A 22,382-nucleotide genomic window follows, 5' to 3' on the forward strand; every position below is an offset into this window, starting at 1 on the left:
ATACCGCTCAACTTCTTAGAGAAAGAAATCTGGGCTTTGTATTAGAACATTACCCCACCATGATTCTCGCGCAGGAATGGGCATGGCCAAAATGATTAACAAGGCAAGACCATGTGACATTGCATGGAAAACACGGCTGAGTGACAAGTCATGCAGATTATTCAGTGACATGGTGAATATTCATTCTCTGACCGTTTTTATCAGAGGTTTCATGCTTTTTTTATGGCATCTTATAATTTTGTGCAGTAATTGTTTTTGCAGTGGAGCAAGCCCCCCTGCACCCCCCACTTCACATGGCTGCTCTCCATACAAACTAAACAATCAGAGTGTTAAGCAGAATATCATTTTACAAGTGCATTTTCAAACAAAACATTAACAAGTCGATTTGGTTTTTAATAAGGAAATTAAAAAGTACAGCAAAAACGATATATGTGCTCCGTCTTGCAGGATTATTTCAAAAGGTAATCCCCCTCCCCAACATGCATGGACTATTAAACAAGATTAAACATTACATTAAAACAACCAATTGGTCAAAAATGCATTGCTTTTGTAAGGTTATCCACTCCTTTTTCCATACAACCTTTGTTATCTAATAGCAATATCTTGACATGCCATATACAGTGGTTACCCACAGTCAGCAGTGTACCCCATCCAGGAAGTTTTAAGTTTTTCCCTGGCAACTTGACACCGTAAAACTCCACTGCCAATCATGAGCGGACAGGTGATCCGCTGTGGCGACCCCTATCCGGGAAAAGCCGAAAGAAGAAGAAGAAGAAAGGAGATACCAAACCTCTCTGTGCGAACTCAGGCATAAAAGCCCTAGGATACTTTGTGCGCACAACAGGGATCCTGAAAAACTAGCAGGTGTTAATTGTGACATTCAGAAAAGTCCATCCTGTTTAAGTTAATTACCTTTATAAACCAACTAAAAAGACAAAACACATGATCTTAAGAAATGATCATGTTACCTCGTGAAATTTCACAAAGCAGGAAAAATGCATTTAACAGTATTTCGTTCATTTAAAAGTTGTATGAAATAAACATACATAAATTCATTGTAATTATAAAAAAAGCAGCTCACTCGAAATCAAAGAGATGAAAAATCAACATGTAACTGATTTGAGTTTTTACTGGGTAAATTATTTAGTCTAAGATTTATAAGGGAGAAAAGGCTTTGTAATGAAATAATTACAATGTTTAGCATACTGACTTTTCTGACGATGGTCTTCCAATGTTTATTCAAAGCACTTCTAAAAACAAACATTATCCACAGAGTGCTGGGCGGAGTTTGGGCGGGCCTTGCTACTGCGCATCTGGTGGGGTAATGTTTTAATACAAAACCAAAATCTGGACAAAAGCCATAAATGAAAGTGGGACAAAGGCATAGCTTTCAAGTGTACCTCATTACGAGGAACATGCCTCATTTGGGGTCTTAAAAAGTTCATGTTCCTCGAAGTTCCTCAAAGTTCCACATTGAAAGACTCTGTCACACATTCAGTGTTGGGAATTTTTTAAGTGAAATCCATTGTAAATAGAAATGAATCATATTAATTCATTAAAAGATCTTCTTTATAAGTAAAACCAGCATATTTTAGCCATCCTATGACCTTCCTAGTTGAAGTTGTTACTTAGTAAGCCATTAGTATGCGGTCCACATTTTGTCCATTTGTTCAACATTATGAGGGCTAGTGTTCCTCATTTTGGAGATGGAAGGTTGAGAGCTATGGACAATAGAAAGTTGATAGAATAACAGGTTTTACATTAGTATGACTTTTCTGAATGGTATAAATAGGGTTGCCACATTTTCAAATATCCAAAGTGAGGCATTTTTGGTACAAACGTCAGATTTTCCAGGCTGAAACATACCCACGGCCAGTACAAAGGACAGAACTTCACTTTTTTTGCCTAAATAAAAGTTTATTCTTTTAGCATTTTTAGTTGCTTATTCTATTTCATATAACCGTGTTTCACATAGAAAATAACTGTTTTATGCAACTATTACATAAAATATAGAAAAACATTTTGTCCGAAAATCTCAGGACATTTGCCATTTTACAATTTTTTTGCAGGACACAACTGCAAAGTGGGACAGGTGGTAACCCTAGATATAAAGTCTGAATCTCAAATACCTGTCATTATTTTTTTTGTGCGTTAGGCCCGGCAAGCCAGTACGTAAAAATCTACTGCCAATCATTAGCGGACCGGAGTTCCGCTGTGGCGACCCCTAACCGGGAAAAAGCCGAAAGAAAGAAACAAATAATTTTGTAACTTGTCTTTAATGACCTGCCACTAACTTGCCAGAAAAACACAATTTTATGAAAAACAGAACAAAATATGAGGCAAAAACCTGTACAGTTGAGAGGTATCAGTATCAATAAAATGAAGAGCACTAAACATTCCTTTACAATGGGATGTTTGTACACCTAATAAAAAGAAATTGAAACGCTCTGCAAAGATAAGACCTCAATAATCGAAACCCGCTGAAGACGCATGCGTAGCGAAGATGGCGAATGACAAGGTATGTTGGTCTCTGTAGGAAGTACTGTTTTAAAATATGTCAAAACTAGGGAAAAGGGTGCAGTGTGTTTCGCATTAAGCAAGTTGGTTCTGGAAGATATGGTTTCGTCTCATATTTGAACTTGAGGTTCTGTTTTCAGGAAATTATTTTTGGTGATTTTATGTTGCTCCATACAAATGTTTGGGAGCCAAGGGTAATAGGAAGGGCATGTGGCTGATGAAACTGGTGTGGAAGTTAGACATGTGTGGTTTTTCTGTAGTTTGTTATGAGCATATCAACCACTGGATCCCAGATTGTTGGGTTTTGTAGTTTGTTAGTTACACGAACTTTTCTGCCTATACCGTAAATTTGGTCTGGCATCACGTTACCGCTAAACGTGGCATTACGGTAGAAGCGTAGCTAGGGTGCGGTAGAAGGGGTAGCTACCCGGTTCATGATCCTAAGTACCAGCAATTCGTTTCTGAATACTGATGTTGCGTTTGCGGAAATGCTTAAGCTTCCTGTGTGTGGTCTAGTGAAGTGTGCGCAATGCATTTTTTTCTGTATCAAGTGTCTTGCTATATTGGTACTATGCATTTTGCTGCTTAAAGAGGTAAAATGATTCCCTCTCAACTCAAGAGGTGAGGAGGGGTGCAGAGGAAATGGCACTGTATCACATTTACATATGACAGTTTAGAGGTGTTATTTGATGTTTGTGTTCTTCAACATCTAGGTTGTTATGTTAAGTTGAGGGCTGCATTCAGTACTATAAAAAAAAAAAAAAAAACTTCTGACTTGTTGCGGGTTGCTACTTTTACAGTAGGAAGTTACTAGTGTGAGTGAGGATATTGACTGGGTCAAGTACTGCAGTCTTTGATAATGATAACTGAAAGTTGCTACTACAAAGATATCCTGGAAGCGCATGCGTAAGATAAAGTACACTGTTTTTTTTTTTTTTTTTTTTTTGGCCACTAATTTTGTTGATATTATGCTGTCCTTATTTAAAACAATATTACTTATTTTAAAATGTATAGTTTTTACTTTAGTTACATGGGTGGAACTATTGCTTAAGTAAGAAAAAATAATATGTATTTACTGTATGCTGAGCAGCAGTCCAAGAACTTCCAGGCTTTGTGTCATGTGCTCTCAACTTCTAATATAAAGGAGAAAAAAAACAGATAAATATATCAAGCTACAGAGTACGTAGGCTCATAGGAGATTACTAGGCTAATGGCTCAAGAGCTGTTGTTGCAAGCCCAGCCACTGATACCAGGATTTTACCTGATTTTTGTTTTGAACCTTAAGGGCTAGAGGATGGTTTAGGTCTGAGCCTTTGGCTCTGAGTATGTTACAGACTGCCCAGATGCTAATATTCGATAACATTCTTTACTGACTGTCATTAACTATTCTGAGTATAGCCCATGTTTAGCCGTGGACTTGCAGCTGAGTCTGGGCAGTGTTCTCTGGCACAGCAGATGCACCTGTATTCCACAGCTGGTATTGTCAGCAGGGTGCCAGATCTAGTATATAAGTGGAACAGCATAGATATGAATCCATCATTTATTTACTTACATTTGGTTAGCAGGAAAGTCTGACTGAGTGTGAGACCATTCTTCAGTGGCGGCCCTTGAAGGAAAGCTGCAATCTATTACAAAATATTTTAAGAGCAATAATTTTACAGTCAAGTCTTCAAAAATAATACAGCAAAACTACATTTTAAATTTAGATTAGACATGATGTGGAAATATTGATTAAAATAGATACAAGTTATATATTTTAATAGTTTATATAATGATTAAAGAGAAATTTTAGCCAATTTATAGCGAAATTAAAGGTAAGTTAGTATATTGCTAACATGAATTCTGATATGAAGTGAGAGTAAAGTAGGCTGGTGGTATATTTAGAGAGAAAGCTGGGGAGAGAAATTGACAGAAGCAAGGAAGTGAAAGAAGCGAGAGTAAGGAGATGTAAGGTATGAATAGGTATTTTGTCACATTTAGGGATATAATTGTCCTGGCATTGAGCAAGAAAAGAGCCAGCTTTTGACTAGGATGTCTTTCAGAATGGTTTTGAAGGAGGGAGGGAGGTTGGTTACTGAGCTAATGGATGGAAATGAGGAGTTTCAGGCCTTAGCAACTTGGTACAAGTACAGACTATGCCCAGCAGATTTGATAGGTTTGTGGTTAGAGTTTTTGGTCATTGGATTGTAATGAGTGACTGGGAAAGTAGCTGTCTAGTGTTATTTAGTGCTGAACATCAGATGAATTTTGGATAATTTTATAGGTGGTAAGATTTTCTCCCATCTTACAAAGACATGCGTCTGGACCATTTCTCCCTGGGCCTCCAGTGAATATTGGCATCGTTTCAAGTCTGACTTTCCCAGTAAACAAACGTTAAATAAACAGAATAATAAAATAAATAATTCAACCACTGAAGTTACTACTTTATCAAGAGAGAGAACTTTACATTTTGTTTTTCGATGGGAGAGGGGTTTGGGGTGAGTAGTTTTTTTATGGCTGAGCTTGAGTTTTGAGTTGCAAAGCTATGTTTCAGTTCCTGTTAAAACTTTCTCAGTAAATTTTTGGAGGTGTGCCATGTTGTCAGATATGCAAATGACTGTAGAGTCCTCTGTATATTGTTATTAGGAAGCCTGTTGTGTTGATCTGTGGAGGGTGTTGGTGATTATGTTAGAGACGACGACCAAGGATAAAGTCTTGCGGTACACTAGTGGTGTCTGGGAGATATGGAAAGCGGGTGGAGTGTTGGTTTGCTTACGAATACCTGTTGGTTAGGTAGCTTTTGAACCACAGAAGGTTAGGCTGAGAGAGACCTAATGTAGACATTTGAAGTAGAAGTTTGCTGTGACAAATTAAGACTTCAGATAAGTCTAGAAATAAAGAGACTAGTTTGCCATCTTCTCTGGCTTTATTGATAGTATCTATACAAGTTAGAAGTGCAGTGATAGTACCATGGGAAGGCAGGGAGCCATGTTGTGAGGGTAAGAGTTGCTCTGCAGGAGATAGTTTAGTAATTGTTTTGAATGCATTTTTCAAGTATTTTTTTTTGGGGGGGTATTTTGCAAGTTAGCAATGTTTATTGAATTTCCTCCTCTATGCAGGGGGATAATGTGTGACCTTTTATAGAGAGGGGGAACTTTGGATTCTTGGATTGCCTACCCTCTCTCAATCCTGATAAATAGGGCAGTATTATCTGCTGCCATTTTAAGGTATTCGCTTGGAAGGTCATCAGCTGAAGTAGGGCATGGTTTGAGTATTTTTATATAGAATGTGGGCACAGGTTTGAAGGAGAAATGACTGTAGTGATACATGGCTCTTAGGCAGGGTTAGGATTAAATGGTGGGGAACTCTATACTATCTATGAAATAAAAGTTGAATTGTGTTGCAGTTTCAAGTGATGAGTTATTGGGAGAGAGGGATTAGGGTTGAATTTATGGCCGGGATGCAAGATTTCTTTAGTATCTGTCCAGAATATAAATTTATTTTTTAGGGTTGTGTTTACTGTTCTGAAAGTAGTTTTCTTCTTGCTTTTTTATTTGCAAAGCATTCTGAAGGGGTTTTTTTGCCATTCTTTCCATGCTTTTTCTCTATCCTGCATTAGCATTCTATTATTTTTGGCTAGCCAGTTTGCATTATTTGATTTTTAGTCTTCCTTCTAGGAGGTGCAAGGCTATTTAGGACATTTCAGGATAGTTGTATTGATTTCATTTACAGTATCCTCTAAGGGAAGGATTTTTGGATGTTTCAGTTAGTAGATGATGATTAACTTGGAAAGGTTGCATGTTTCTAAACGTGCTGTTTAAGTGGATTCGTAAGTTGTCTGGTTATATAGATTGTGAGATGGCTACTGAGACAGTCTGACATTGTGTGTGAGGTGGTGTATTTGCTAGGGTCTAGTCTAATAGGTGATTTGATGTTTTGCTGTAATGTGTGGGGTTAATTAGTTGTGTGAATCCAAAGAAGTTCACACTAGATGTAGGGGAGTTAGTTTATATACATCCAGTTGACATTCCCATCACCACAAATTTTCTTGTGGAATTGTTATGGATGTATATCTCACAGAATTGTACTGTCACCAGGAGGGATTTGTTTCAAATTGTTTAATTTGAGGAAAGTAATAAAAAGCTCTGCCGAATTTAATTTTGATATTGGTTTGTTGTAAGGGTAAATGTGGTGGTAGTTGGGGGAATATTAAAGCAGTTCCACCACCCTTCCTATTTAAATGATCGTGGATGATTCTGAAGGTAGGAGGTGTAATTTCAGAGTAGTTTAAGCCACGTTTCAGTTATATTAAGAATACCGGACGTTTGTTGGGTAATTTAGGCATGTACTTCAATTGTATCTCTTGAGCATCTAACATTTGTGGCAGTAAAAGTTAGATTACCGGAGTTGGGTGTTGACCATTGCAGGTCTAGAGTAGTGTGTGGATGAGAATTGTCTTGATGCTCATTTTGATAGGCGAGTCCAGGATTACGGAGAATGTCTCCTCCTAGAAGGATTTTAATATATTGGGGAATTTTTGGAGAGTATTTTTCCCTCTTAATTTTGTTTTGGTTTTGAGTTGAAATGGATTCATCTTTGCAGTAAAGATGAGGGGCAATATTAAATAGGTTTGGTGCAGTGTGTGGAGAATGTAGGGGAGAAAGTTTTGAATAGGTGGTTGGGACATAGTTGGCGGCATGTTGAGAGCTGATATGAGATGGCCCAGTATCAGTAAAAAGGATAAGCTGAGGAGTAGCCTGATTAAGTAAAGGGATCTGTGTGTTATATTTGGCAGGTTAATGGAGAAGTTGGGATCGAGAAGGAAAAAGAAGTTGCAGGGTAGAAGGATATTTAGTGGTGATGGCGTTTGAAAGCTGATAGAGGGTAGGTAGGAAAGTATTTTTTATGAAGGATGAGAGTTAGACTAACTAGTTTGTCTCAGTATCTTCTCTGGAATGTAAGAAACAAAGGGGGTTTAAAAGGCTAGAGTTTGAGAATGTAGTAAAAATAGGAAGAAGTGAGGATTTATTTGCCATGCACAGGAACCCCTCCTATAGGGTGGCATGTTTCACACCTTCATTCTCACTGTCCAAGATGAGGAATATGCTTTTGGTGTCACTTGTCCACCAGGAAATTAGATCTATTTTATGAAAACGTATTGTACTGAACTGTGTGTGTTCATGGCTTCAGGAAATCTTGTAACTGTTGAAGTCTGCCGTACAATTCTACCTGTAAATGGAATTTGTACTAAAGGCTATGTAGTTTGTAATTAGAAAGTCTGCTTTCTAAGGTTAAGACCTTATATGATGCAAAAAGGAAAAGCAAGCGAAACATGTTTGCGTTTGACCTCTAAAGAGTGAGCACTAGTACATTGCAAATAAAACACCCAAATGCCAGTGTTCTTATTTGTTACTTACATTTGTTGACCAGGATAGCAGGTTGGTCTAAAAATTTCATTTGTTTGGAAACATTTGAGATAGAAACTAAACTTTTAACAACTTTAAACATCTGCCATAAAACGTTTGGATTTAGCTGGCGTATGAATTTTTAATGTAAAATGTTAATGTTCTATAGATGGACAGTAAGCTGATGATATGCATTGGCGTTTCTAATAAAGGAATAATTCCACTCAACTAGTTTGTTTCCATTTACTTAAAATTCACTGCATATTGTGGGCTAGATGTGTTGTGGTACCCCACCATAACTCTCTTCCCTGTCGAATTAGAGGGGCTCCAGAACTCTCTTACAAATAGAACTGAAAATGCAGCTTACCATTGTTGGGGGAAGCCTGTCTCAAAACATAACTGCATTTAATATAAATGCAGTTGGCATTACAGTTTTGTTTTTTAAATAGTTTGGGGATGGGCATTATAAAATTATCTGTTGTAGTGGTCTGATCATTTACCCATTCATTAGCAGTTTTCAGAAGGAGAGGTGTAACCAGGAATGAATTTGCAAACTCTGCACAACCCCCCCCCCCCAAGAGGATACAGGTTACGCGTGGCGTACTGCATTAACACTGTGGTACTAAGTTGACCTCTTCCTCTTGAGCAGCAGCTTTTTTTAGGTTGTGGTATATTAACTTTTGCCCACATTTTACAAAGTTGCTTTTGCCTTCATTACTGTATTGCATCAAGTCTTGTAACTGTCAGCAACACTTGACTTGCAATGTTTTATATGGCAGTCATTTAACTGCATCATGGGGGTTAGTCAACAGAGGACCATTTCAAATTATCATGGAGCTTATTTCTTAAGCTCTTGACAAGTATCAGAAAAAAGCCATGAATATGGCACAGTGATACTAAACGCATATCATCCTCCTTTTCCCATTTTCTTCATGACATCTGTGTGTTGTCAATTTCTATTCAAGTCCACACTTCTCCCTTCTTCAGTACTGTTGCAGGACTGCTGTCACACTGTCCCTTCACATCTTTGCTGTATGCCCTTGTTTCCCCTTGCCTCCTTACTGTCTGTCCCAAATCTTCACCAGTTTGTCTTCAGCTTTTCTGCACGTGCCTGAATCGCCATAATCGATCTTTGACCTTTTGTGCAACTGGAGCTACTTTAGCTTCCGCACGTATTTCCTCATTTCTTCATCTGTCCTATAGTATGCATCCTACCACCCATCTCGGGCATGTCATCTCCATCACCTCTAGCTTCCTCAACTGCCCTGCCTTTACTTCCAAGTTTTCCAAAATACAATAGTTCTGGTCACACCACTCTCTTGTAAACCCTAATATTCAGCTTCTTTGGCAATTTTCTGTCATACACTACTCCTGACACTGTATGCCAGTTGGCTGCAGCCCCTCTGATTCTAACTTTAACCTTACTGCTTATCAGTGGGAGTGGTAAGCACTGGATACCCTATCTAACGCAAGAGGAGCAGTTTCTAGCTCTGAAATTGTAGTTTATTGGCCATTTGGGCAACATTTCTATCCTATCCTTTTTAACTTTCTGCCTTGGACTGTGTTTGTGCGAGTTTGCACTTGTTTAAGCTCCGTGGATCCCATTTTGGCATCCTGCAAGCCTACAAGAGCAGTAGAAAAGAAAAACTGAGACTTTAATTATCTCAGTTTTACTTATTCTTGAATATACTTCTTACTGCACTTTGTTGTTTTTTACTATATTGCATTTATTGATAAAGACAAACATTTACCTCCGAGGAGGCTGCAGGTAACACAGCGCAGAGCACAGTTATTAGCTGTAGCTCTTGTTATATGTGCTCAGACACATAGTGATGTTATTTACTAAAATATCGCTCACTTCCAAGTGCTATTTGCAGTTAACTTAACGCATAGCACTGTTACCGTCTGTAACTCGCATGAGATGTGCCCAGGCACATAGCACTGATACTTAACTATCGTTACTCCTAGGTGATATTTTAGCCATCTGATAAAGCCTTTAGGCACTAAAATAAATGTTTTCCCTTAGTCCTGTCTGCTTCACCAGGATTAGTTGCACAATTTAAAAGCATTTGTGCTTTGCAGCGACATTACATTGGTACTTCTGGCTTCATGGCTATGCCAGAGGTTACTGCCTTCAGCTAATTACCATTGTCCAGGTTGTGCATTCTGTTAACTTTAACTCCTACTATACAATAGGTACTGCATGTTGTTATCACTACAGGACTACAGTCCTAGCTCCATAAGCTGTCCAAGCAGCAGTAAACATACAGAACACAACTGCTGCCGTTATCTTGTCTATGCTAATACGCTAGTGAAATAATGTTAAGAAAATGTATTGGCAGTCTGACTGAGGTTAAATGTGTATATATCCTAGCGTAGTGAATGCCATAACAGTTCTATACTGTATTTTTTTGTTTGCTGTTGAACTTGTGCTCACTGAATTTCTGTCTATCTTAGCCTGTATGTATTATTTATACTAGTTATATGTATGAGTATTTAAGTGTTCCACACCTCAAGAATGTTCTTGTAGCAGTGTGTGTATTACTTTGCTTTGCAATTTCTCTGTTTCAATGGATAGGCAGTTCTTGCTCGAGTCTGGCACTGTATGCTGCTGAGAATTCCACCAGCTGATTTTTGCTTGGTAGCTCATCTAAATGTATTGTTTCTCACACCGACTGGTGTTTTTTTATTTATGTGCCTTCGTTTTACTATTTTAGAGTCTATATTCTGTCCACTATTGTTTAAACTCTAGTCATTCAGCTACTTACTTCCACACTACCTCACCACCTCTCCTTCCCCTCTACTGCAAGGACATTAAATAGGCAATATTCATAGTTTTCTCTGTTTTCTCTTACAGCTTGAAGCCTTGTGCTGTGACACAGGCTGTCTTTCCAACAGCTACCTAGTACATCTAAAGAATTTCCCAACTGAACTGAAAGAATACCCAATCGGTAGAACCTACCCTGGACTACCTAGAAGTGCTTCCTACAGCCTCACTGTGTAGATGATTACCTATTGATTTTTTACTGTAACATTAACATACTATATTGAGTGTTTGTCATATTCCTATTGTTGGGTCAGCACACCTGTGGACCTACCCCAAGGCCATCCCTCCCACTCTTTTTACCCCCCTATTTCCCAAGCTAGTTCAACGATTAGGTGCAGTTCCCTATGGTTGCCACTAGAGGGCAGCAAAGCATATGGCTTGTAATCCCTGTAGCTTACCTATATACTAAACATCCCCAGAGTTGCTGTATGAACCTAGTTTCAGCTGTCCAAGTTTAACATTATACATAGCTAACCCCCCCCCCCCCCGAAAGGTAATAGAAGACATTAACCTATAAGTCAGTTAGGCAGCACGACAGAATAGCTAGAAAACTAACGTGCCTTAACTAAAGATTGCTGCTATATTTTCCCATAATAAGTAGACAAAAAGGACTCCACTAGTATTTCAAAGGAACTGGTGTCTCAAGTGCCACTTACCTACTCAAAGTCTTGTAAATCGCAGTCTCACTGTAAAACTACCTCTCAGCACCTCTTAACTCTGCCCGCTCCGTTTGCCCTATGGGCTCACTCCTCTCCCCTACCCTCATTTCCCACCCACCCCAGGGGTCCTAACCTTATACTTCCTAAAACCACACCCTCTCTCCTATCCAACCCATCCCTGGCTCAAATCAATCAATTTACCTTAGCCACACCCATCCTTTTATAACTTTTCCTTTACTACCTTACTTTCTACAACTTCTTTAAACATAGCATTTCTTCTTTTCTACTACCCTACCTTAACTTTGCACTAGTTTAGACAACTTCTCTACCCACAAAAGTTTTCTACTACCCTACCTTATCATTAAACAACTTCTCTACCCATAGCAATAACCTTAACATTAAACAACTTCTCTACCCATTGCCTTTCTCATTCGTTACTACCATACCTAACTTTATACTACTTGGAAGACAACTTCTCTGCCTATAGCACTTTTCTTCTCTACCACCCTATCTTAACTTTATATCTGATACTATTTCATCCTAGCCCTGTCTGGCAGTAATAGTACACATATACCTAGTAATATGTCCACAACAACTAAAGCTATCCTAACCATGGTAATACTCTTAGCCACTCTTGCCTCTCCTCACCACTACCTATCTCCTCACCTCTTTTGAAAATGTGAATTACTACCATTTCAACTACTCTCCTAAACAAACTGTACATAGCAATACCCTTACCCATCCCCAAATAACAACTGTACATAACAATACCCTTACCCATCCCCAAATAAATATCACTTCCACTTCCTGCTACTTGCTAGTTAAATATCATCGACTTACACCCATTAAATTAAACCACCCCACAGTAAAAAAACTGAACTATCTACCTAGCCTTAATTCTAACCTACTTTCTGCACTAAAATCCCCCACCTTAAAAGATGGCGACATCCACCCTAACCCAGGCCCTTCTGATCTCCCTATTATACCAATTCGTTGTACCTCTCCCAACACCTTTACTATCCAGACCAGTGTCTCTACTCCTTACAAATAGGTCATCTCAATATCCGCAGTATTAACAACAAAGTTGCCAATCTTCATGCCCTTCTTGATATTCATTCCTTTGACATCCTCTGTCTTACAGAAATCTGGTTAAAACCCACCACAAAGGCTAATTAAATAATTTCCCCAGGGTACAATATCCTGAGACACGACAGAGTAAAACGCAAGGGGGAGGAGTAGCCCTAGTGTATAGAAATGAACTACATATCTCCTCTGTACCTTATAACCCACCTCAAGATAGTAAAGTTGAACTCTTAATCTCTAGATTTCATCTCAACCCTACCAAAGCAATATACGTAGTCTGTATCTACCTACCCCCAGGTAATTACATTACTACAATAGAGGATACCCTAGGCTGGATATCTACTACTTACCCACAAGAAACTATTATTCTAGGAGATTTCAATACTGACTGGAGTAATATCAATACATATAATCCTTCTTCTCATATTAATTTGCATGGCTTATAATCCTTCTTCTCATATTAATTTGCATGGCTTTAACCAGACAATCACCACCACTATGAACAAACGAAACAAAAAAGAAACTATCCTAGACTGTATTCTAATCAATAAACAAAACATACTTATAAAGTAGGAACCTTCCCTGATGATGTAAGTGATCACATGCTTACTTACATCATAAGACAAAAAAAAAACTCATTGTAAGCACTAAATAAGCTGCAAATTACTACAGCACTCAACTTTCCTCACTTGTCTAGAAGAAAGCAGTTTTTAGTACTTAATAAATAAGCAGCTATCCAGGCATGTCTAAGGGTCAACTCCCAGTGATTTCTCCTGTCTACCTGATGAATCTGGGCATCTTGGGACAATGCAGCAATTGCCTCATGTACACAGACAACCCTCTCCTCCTACCACCCAACACTACAACCTCTGAGAGATGCACTTTTATATAGCCAAACTGGAAGCAAAGCTCTGTTCACCCAAGACTGGACTAGACAGTCAAGAGGAGAAGGTAAACACTTGCACCACACCACACTCATCACATAGTCCCTCAAAACCTACACCACCAAAACACACACATAGAAACACAAAACACACACCTACATTCACGGAGGCTCTCAATAAAAATCTGCCCAAGCATCAGGGACATCCAAAGCATAAACGCAAGCAAACTCCACCCCCCAACATAACCCAAATGAGACACAGCCCACAAACTCAGTGTGCCACTCAACCACAGCCCATAAGGAATAACAACGTACCCAACACTCTAGTCACATAACGCATGCACTCGGGTCACTCCACAATAAGTACAAATATGACACTGTCATTGTACATGTTGGTGTGAATGACCTGAGATGTATTTCCCTGGACTACATGAAAAGAGACATGGAGGAGCTCTCCGATCTTGTATCCCAGGCAGGTATGACCCTAACCCTGAGTAGCATCCTGCCATCACCCAGAATGATACCACAGTACATGGACAAAATGATTGACTTCAACAATTGGCTAAGCTTCTGGTGTCATTCTAAGGGGATCCAGTATTTGTCTGCCTGGGACGACAGGATCAACAGACCACGATGCTTTGCCAGAAATGGCCTGTACCTGTCACCCTTAGGATTCCGGATACTCGCTAAGGCTCTTGTCACCCCTGTAGTGCCTTTTTTAGGCAAGGTTCAAATGACAAATTTACCACCGTAACAGGTACAAGCAAGCAAAATCTGAGGGTAAGGCTACTCAATGCTAGAAGTCTAAATCTCAAAATGCACTCACTCGAGGCACTTCTTAAAATGGAGAACATCGACATCTGTGCAGTGACAGAGACCTGGTTCAAAGCTCCAGAGAGCACCCCTGTGTTACCAGGCTATAATTCATACCACACCTTTCTGCCACCTAACCCAGAACGAAGCATTAAAGGTGGAGGCGTGTCCATATTCATTAAGGATATCCACACTTCAGGCTAGTTGCACAGCATAATGCATCCGAGATTATCCAAGTGCAACTAACTCTGGGCAAGACCGCAATCCAAATTGTAGCCTGCTACCGACCCCCCCCCCCCCCCACCATGCCCCAGGATTCCCACTCCTCATTTCTGAAAGACACCCTAATAATGGGTGATTTCAACTACCCCACCATTAACTGGGAAAACTACTCCTGTACCAACTCTTTTGCTCAACGTTTTCTAGAATTCATAAATTCCAATGCCTTGGATCAACTTATTCACACCCCCACCAGGGGCAGCAATATCCTAGACCTGGTCATTACCAACATGGGAAACCGGTGTTCCACACCAAAGATCAATTCCTCGTTGGTCAGATCCAACCACAAGCTAATCAGCCTAGACATCCACATCCCACCCCCACCCCCAATTAGGGAAACCATCGTAAAAAACTTGCCAACTTCACACTTCTTAAGACAGAAGTGGCAAACTTCATGACACCCATGCAGACGGACAATAGAGGTATGACTGCTGAATCCTACACAAATGCACTTTATAAGCACTTACACAAGTGCATGGGTCATGCTATCCCTAATAGAACCAAGATGTTATCCTCCAACAAAAGGAAGCCAGTCTGGTGGTCCTCTGCCATAAACAAACTCTACAACAGAAGAAACTGTTGCAAAAAAGAGTAAAATCCTGTGACTAGAGGAACTCCCTGGTCAACCTCAGTAAGAAGCTGAGATCACTCATAAAATCCTCCAAAGCTAGTTACGAAAACAAAATTGCCACTGACTCTAAAGACCACCACAAAGCATTCTATAGCTATGTCAAGAATCTCAATGGGAACACTCGGATCTGCTCTGAGTTACAGCACAATGGCAATAAATATACAGAACCAACTGATATTGCCAACATTCTAGCAGATAGGTTCAGTGCTAACTTTACCCCCCTCTTACCCCCTGGACGGCCCATCTCTATACCGGAAGAATGCAAAGTTCCTATAATCACAGCTTCACAGGTAAAAAGCACACTCTCCAAAGCCAAGAACACAGTATCCATGGGACCTGACAATATCCCAGGCTGCGTTCTACACGAATTACAGAACTAACTGGCACCCTACCCAAGTACCATGTTCAGTCATAGCCTCACCTCAGGCTTTGTACCCACTGAATGGCGCACTGCGACGGTTATCCCACTCCACAAAGAGGGAGCCACGACGGACCCCGGGAACTACCGCCCCATTAGCCTGACGAGCCTGGTCTGAAAGGCCATGGAACATATCATCGTGGAACTCATAAACAGGTAATCTCCAAACTCTGGACCCTACACAGTTGGATTTGTAAAAGGCAGATCATGTCTCCTAAACCTGATTGACTTCTTTGAAGCAGTCACCAAAGCCAAAGATGAGGGTAAAATGGTTCACACAGCTTATCTAGATCTTGCCAAGGCTTTCGACGCCATCCCCCACTCTGGAATTATAGATAAACTCACTAAACTAGGTATAAATCCCTATGTCACAAGATGGGTTGCCAACTGGCTCGCGGACTGAACCCACACTGAGAAAGTAGTGGATTCCAAATCAGACTTCAGACCAGTGACAAGTGGAGTACCACAGGGTTCAGTCATGGGTCCTCTTCTGTTTGGTATCTACTTCTCTGAAGTGCAGGTTAACACAGAAGGTCTTTGGCTAACAAAGTTTGCAGATGACTGCAAACTAGGAGCCATAATCGAAACGCCTAACGATGTGGACAAACTACAAAAGGGCCTCACTGAGACAGATACCTGGTGTCAAAGCCATGGCCTGAAGCTCCATGCCAAAAAGTGTGTTGTCATCCCCTTTGGTAAAAACTCTGTACCCATGAACTACCACATAGCTGGTAGTCTGCTTAATGCCAAAAATGTGATGAGACCTTGGGACACAGGTGGATTGTAGTCTCTCCTTTGATAATCACATTGCCACAGTGGTCAGGAAATCCTTCTACGTGGTTCATCTCATCACAAAAGGATTCTCGTCCACAAAAATAGAGGTCATTGTTCCCCTCTACTCATCACTCATTGTAACCATTATAGAGTACAAACGCCCCTTTTGGTATGTACCTCACAAGACATCTACAACAACTGGGAAGACCACAGAAATACCTCACAAAAAGGATTACTGGCCTCAAACAGATGCCCTATGCAGACCGTCTCAAAAAACTACAGCTTTACTCCATCGCTATCGCCTACTCGGGGGGTGATCTCTGCCTAACATACAAAGCTATGTCAAACCCAGAGCTGTTGGACATGTTCCACTTAAAGAAATCCCAATCCCTCTGAGCTACACGCTCTAGGGACCTAAACCTTGTCACCACAATAAACAGAACATGCTGGAGGGATAGATTCCTGTCCCAGAGACTTCCCATACTCCGGAACAGACTACCTATCTATGTCAAACAGAGCTCCTCATTAGCACTCTTCAAGAAAAATCGTGATGATTGGATGGGAAATGGGAAATTCACCCCAGGAATCACTTCTGTGGCTCTGCTCGACAGGAACACAGGAAAATAATTTTCTTGGGTGGCGAAAGCCAGGGTACATTTTTTGGCTAGGCTTATATAGGCCCTAGGGCCAATAGCCTAGTACCTACCTATGAATGACATTACCCCCCCCCCCCCCCCCCAGTTATAGGATTTTCCGAATCAACCAACACTTTAACCCTGTATTATTTCTAACAGAACTTAGTGCCTGTGACTGGAACCCTCTAAAAACTCTCCCTCTTGAAGAGGCTATTATATATTTCAATAACAAATTCTTAACAATCCTTGACAGGCATGCACCTAAACGATCTATCTAAACGATCTATTAGAATAAAGTCCAAACCTGCTCCCTGGCTCTCAAAAGATACGAGACAAAAGATATTACTTAGAAATAAATCCTGGGCTAAGTGGAGAGCAACCAGAAATACCTCTGAACAACAAACCTTTAGACAGTTGAGAAATGCTACAAAAAAATCTACTGTTGTAAATTGCAGCAAATTCACCACAATAATCCACAAAAATTCTGGTCAAGCTTAAATAACCTCCTTCGCCCTGGCCACTCTCGCACTCCTTCCCTTCTAAGGTCAGAAAACAATACCTCCCATCAAACTGCCAATGCCTTTAGTACCTTTTTCACAGACACCGTACAATCTCTAGCCAGTCAACTAGCCTCAGACAACTCGGATCTGCCTAACTCATCACCTGATACTCTGCCAACTTTCCAACCACAACCCATCTCTACCTCTTACATCCACAAACTTGAGCTTTGTACCCCCTCTGCCGGTGAGTTACCATCTGAATACCTTCAACAAGCAGCTAAAGTAGTTGCCTATCCTATATCCATCCTGATAAACCATACCATAATTGAAGGAACCATTCCAGATCTCTGGAAAATCTCCCACATTATCCCCTTACATAAAGGAGGTAACTAACGACAGGCCTATAGCTCTCCTTTCACCATTAGCAAAGATTATGGAAAAATGTATCCACCATCAGCTAATGGACTACTTAACTCAACATAACATTCTAGCAAACTGCCAGCACGGTTTCAGGCCTTTTCATAGTACCACCTCAGCTCTCCTATCCTTCACCAACTCCATTAACAACAACTGTAATAACAGCACCCTCTCATCAGCACACTCTATAGACCTGTCAAAAGCCTTTGACATAGTTAACCACCCCTTACTCATAAATACTCTGTCATCCCTTGCTCTAGATGCCAAAGCAATTCTCTGCTTCAAGTCCTACCTTAGTAACAGGCAGTTCTTTGGGAGAATCCACTATCATCCCACCTGCTCGGAGTCCCTCAGGGCTCTATTCTGGGTCCTCTTCTTTTTCTCTTTATTCATCAATGCCCTTCATGTAGCTATCCCTCAAGCCACCTATATACAATATGCTGATTCTATGATCATATGCTCTGCCAACTCTATATCTGAACTTCAATCTTTAACCCAGACAACTTTCAACACAGTAGAGTCCTGGCTCTTGAAATGGTGCCGTCTTTTGAACGCCAAAAGGGCCAAGCTACTACTGTTTACACCAAACAGTAAGTCCTCCCCCATAGATTTCTCCATCTGATCCACTAACGGCACCCTTATATCCCCCGACTCTACCACCAAACTATTAGGAATCATAATTGATAATAACCTGACCTTTGATAATCACATTAATAAAACACCATTAAATCTGTAAATAAAAAACTGGGCTCCCTATATAGGATAAAACCCTTCTTAACTCCAACAGCCAGAACTACTATTGCCCCCCCCCCCCCATCTAGTTTCAACTCTTCTTTATGCTGCACCTATTTACACAAATCTAAAAAAAAATAATCTTACTAAACTAGCTAACTCCTACAATTGTATTGCTAGATTTGCCACTGGAAACCCATATAGAACTCGCCACTGTCTTAACCTTCATCAGCTAGACTGGCTCGAACTAAAAAACATTCTGATACTTTCCCAACTTACCATTGTCCATAGGATTTTCTACAAACCCAACAACACACCAATACTGAACAACCTTATAGCACCCTATAGAAATCTGAATTCCTTACCTTATGCTCTTCCAACAAACTTCTAGCTAGCAGCACCAAGTCTAATAACTTGGCTGGGGACTCCTTGTTCTCCAGTACCGCTGGAAAACAATGGAACCTCTTGCCATCTGACCTAATCTCACTACCCTCCCTGCTGGAAAACAATGGAACCTCTTGCCATCTGACCTGACCTCACTACCCTCCCTGCCGGTCTTTAAACAAAGCCTCCAGAAACACCTTAAAACTCACTGGCTATGCCCTTGCTGTTACCCAGACTAATCTGGATTTTTCTGCTGCTATCTCTAGACTTCCTACTTTCTTCCACTCTTTGTTGTCTACCTGTCAGAAGTAGTAGCACCCATAAGCAATCTGAACTACTTAGGTTTTGTATGTATCCTTGAAAGTAGTATTCTTGCCTATCTTTATACTTTCTCCTTTTTCTACTACTACTGCTTACCCCCTTAGAAGTAGTAACTGACTGGAGTAAACTAGAATAACCGAGTATATGAATGTATCTTAACAATGTATTGGTAATTGCCTTAGATATTCATACTGTAAAAATGCCTCAGATATTCATACTGTAAAAATGATTTGTAGGTTTTATATAATTTGTTTCATAGTTTTACCCATTATTCAAATTGCAATACTTTTTTCTTGTACATTGTAAAACGTTTTGTTGTTTATATGTGGAGCTTTTCTCCCCGAGCCTCTACTGAAAATGGAAATGTATCCAGCTGGACCAGCCCAGTCAACAAATGTCAAATAAAATAAATACTTCAACTGGATTTACTGTATTTTAGCTACACGCTCTTGTACTAGCCTGCACTGTGTTTTAAAGTGATTTAATTGTTGTTTTCTGTGCTGCAACAAAAAAAAATAAAAGACGTTCTAGCTTGTTTGCTTGTTTTCCCGCCTTTTTCTATTACTAGAATAGTCCAGATTCAGATTTGCTGTATTTAGGACAGTAGTGTAGTTTGAGTTCGCAGTGGTGGTGCTGCGGTAGCGTTGTCGCCTCACAGTAAGACGTTGTCCTGTTCGATTCTCAGCTAAAGCGTCTTGTGTGTGGAGACATGCGTGAATGGGCGTACCTTCATTGAAGGTTGTACGTTAGGGCAGGCAACTCAGTACGTAAAAATCTACTGCCAATCATTAGCGGACCGGAGTTCCGTTGTGGGGACCCCTAACCGGGAAAAGCCGAAAGATACAACAAGTGTAGTTTGGGTTCATCATACCTTTCTGTGATAGAGGGAAGCCTTTCTGCTTATGAGTGGGATTTGGTAAGCACTGGATAGCCTCCCTAACACAAGATGAGTGGTTTCTGCCTCTGAAATTGGAGCTTAATTGCCATTTGGGCAGCATTTCTATCCCTTTTAACTTTGTGCCTTAAAAGCCCATGTTCACATGGGTTTGGCGTGTTGAGAAGTGCCGCTAAGCTCGGGTAAACTATTTCTGGTGCCAAAAAGTCTGCTCTTCAGTTTTTCCCTTCTCTTCCCTCTCACACTTAAACTAGCTTATTCGTCTAGCACTTTACCAGACTTCTTGTAGCAATTATTGTAGCACACAAGTGATACCAGCACTAAACATTCTATAAGCAAACAAATCCAGTATACCCACCCCACCAGGCATGTCTAAAGGTCAGTTCCCTGCACTTTTTCCTATTAACCTGGTGAACCTGGGCATTCTGAGGCAGTGTAGCAACTGCCTCATGTACACTGAAAACCCTCTCCTCGCTTACCTCCAAACACTCAGACTTGTGAGACATGAACTTGCATATCCAAATTGGAAGCAATGCACTCTCCAGCCAAGACCGGAATAGCTGGTCAAGAGGAGAAGGTCAGCACTTGCACCATACCATATGGAACACCTAGCCCTCCAGAACATACACCATCACGGCTCTCACATAAAAACACAAGTGACACACACCCACCTTCACGGAGGCTCTCAAAAGACATCTACCCAAACAACAGAGACCTCCAAGCCAGAAATGCACTCGACCACAGCAGTATGGCACAAATCACAAGACACCTAACTCACCTAAACAGTATGCCACTCAACCAAAGCCCCCAAGGCAAAACAGGTTGCCCAATACGCTAGTCATAGGTGACTCAGTAGTGAGGCGCACGGATGTCCCACTCACTAGGTTAAAGAAGGTCACAGTCAGCTGCCTGTCAGGTGCCAGGATCAGTCACATAACGCACGCATTCGGATCACTCCAGAGCATGTACAAATATGATTCTGTCATTGTCCATGTTGGTGTGAATGACCTGAGATGTACCTCCCTGGACTACATGAAGAGAAATGCAGGAGCTCTCGGATCATGTGGTCCAGGCGGTTATGACCCTAGCCCTGAGCAGCATCTGACCATCTCCCGGAATAATACCACAGTACGGGCAGAAAATGATTAACTTCAACAGTTGACTATGTTTCTGGTGTCATTCTAGCGGGATCCAGTATCTGCCTGGGATGACATGATTGACAGACCTTTGCCAAAGATGGCCTGCGTCTGTCATCCCTGGGATTCTGTATACTGACTTTTTTTTTTAGGCGGTGTTCCAAGGACCAAATTACCACCATAACTGCTATAAATAAATGCAATCTGAGGGTCATGCTGCTTAATACTAGAAGTCTAAATCTCAAGATGCACTTCCTCGAAGCCTTCTTAAAATAGAGAACATTGACATTTGTGCCATAAGAGACCAGGTTCAAGGCAGCTGAAATCACCCCTCTGATACCAGGCTATAATTCATTCCACACCTTTCGGCCCCAAAACTCGGACTGAAGCTCTAAAGGCGGTGGTGTCTCCATATTCATAAAGGGTATGCACAACTCCAGACTGGTAGCCTAACATAACGCAGCAGAGATACTTTGGGTACAACTGACTTTGGGTAAGACAGTGATTCAGGTCATAGCCTGCTATAGGTCCCCGACCATGTTCCAAGACTCTCTCCACGTTTCTAAGCACCCTGGAAAATATTAGGGTCTAACCCAACACCCTCGTACTGGGTGACTTCAACTACTCCTCCATTAACTGGTAAAACTGTTCATGTACCAATACACTTGCCCAAAACTTCCTGGAATTTATTAATTCCAATGCCCTGGACCAGCACATTCATGTCCCCACTAGAGGGAGTAACATCCTTGATCTGGTCACCACTAACATGGATGACCATTGCGCTACACCAATAGTCAACTTCTCCCTGGATAGATCTGACCACCCACCCACACCCCCCGCAAAGGTAACCACCGTGAAAACATTTTCCAAAGCTAACTTTAGACTCCTAAAAGCAGATGTGGCTAACTTCACGACACCTTTGCACATGGAGAATGGGTGCATGACTGCCGAATCATACACCAGTGCACTGTATGAACACTTACACAAATGCATGGAACTGGCCATACCCAACAGAACCAAAATGCTCTCCTCCAAAAAAGGGAGCCAATCTGGTGGTCCCCTGCCATAAACTCTGCAACAGAAGAAAGAAATTG

General features: G+C 40.8%; 1 protein-coding gene across 1 annotated transcript in view; it reads left to right on the top strand.

The window, feature by feature from the left end:
• The first annotated feature begins 2,485 nt into the window (after positions 1–2,485).
• The window catches only part of SLC35A4 (solute carrier family 35 member A4), a 158,240-nt gene continuing 138,343 nt past the window's right edge, over positions 2,486–22,382 (top strand). The window contains exon 1 of the mRNA XM_044069018.1: positions 2,486–2,518. Coding sequence (XP_043924953.1) covers positions 2,504–2,518 — 15 coding nt within the window. The 5' untranslated portion in view covers positions 2,486–2,503. The remainder of the gene's footprint in view (positions 2,519–22,382) is intronic.

The sequence above is a fragment of the Protopterus annectens genome, chromosome 4.part0, assembly GCF_019279795.1.
Source record: "Protopterus annectens isolate FY-2018-M chromosome 4.part0, PAN1.0, whole genome shotgun sequence".
In the NCBI taxonomy this organism is placed as follows: Eukaryota; Metazoa; Chordata; order Ceratodontiformes; family Protopteridae; genus Protopterus; species Protopterus annectens.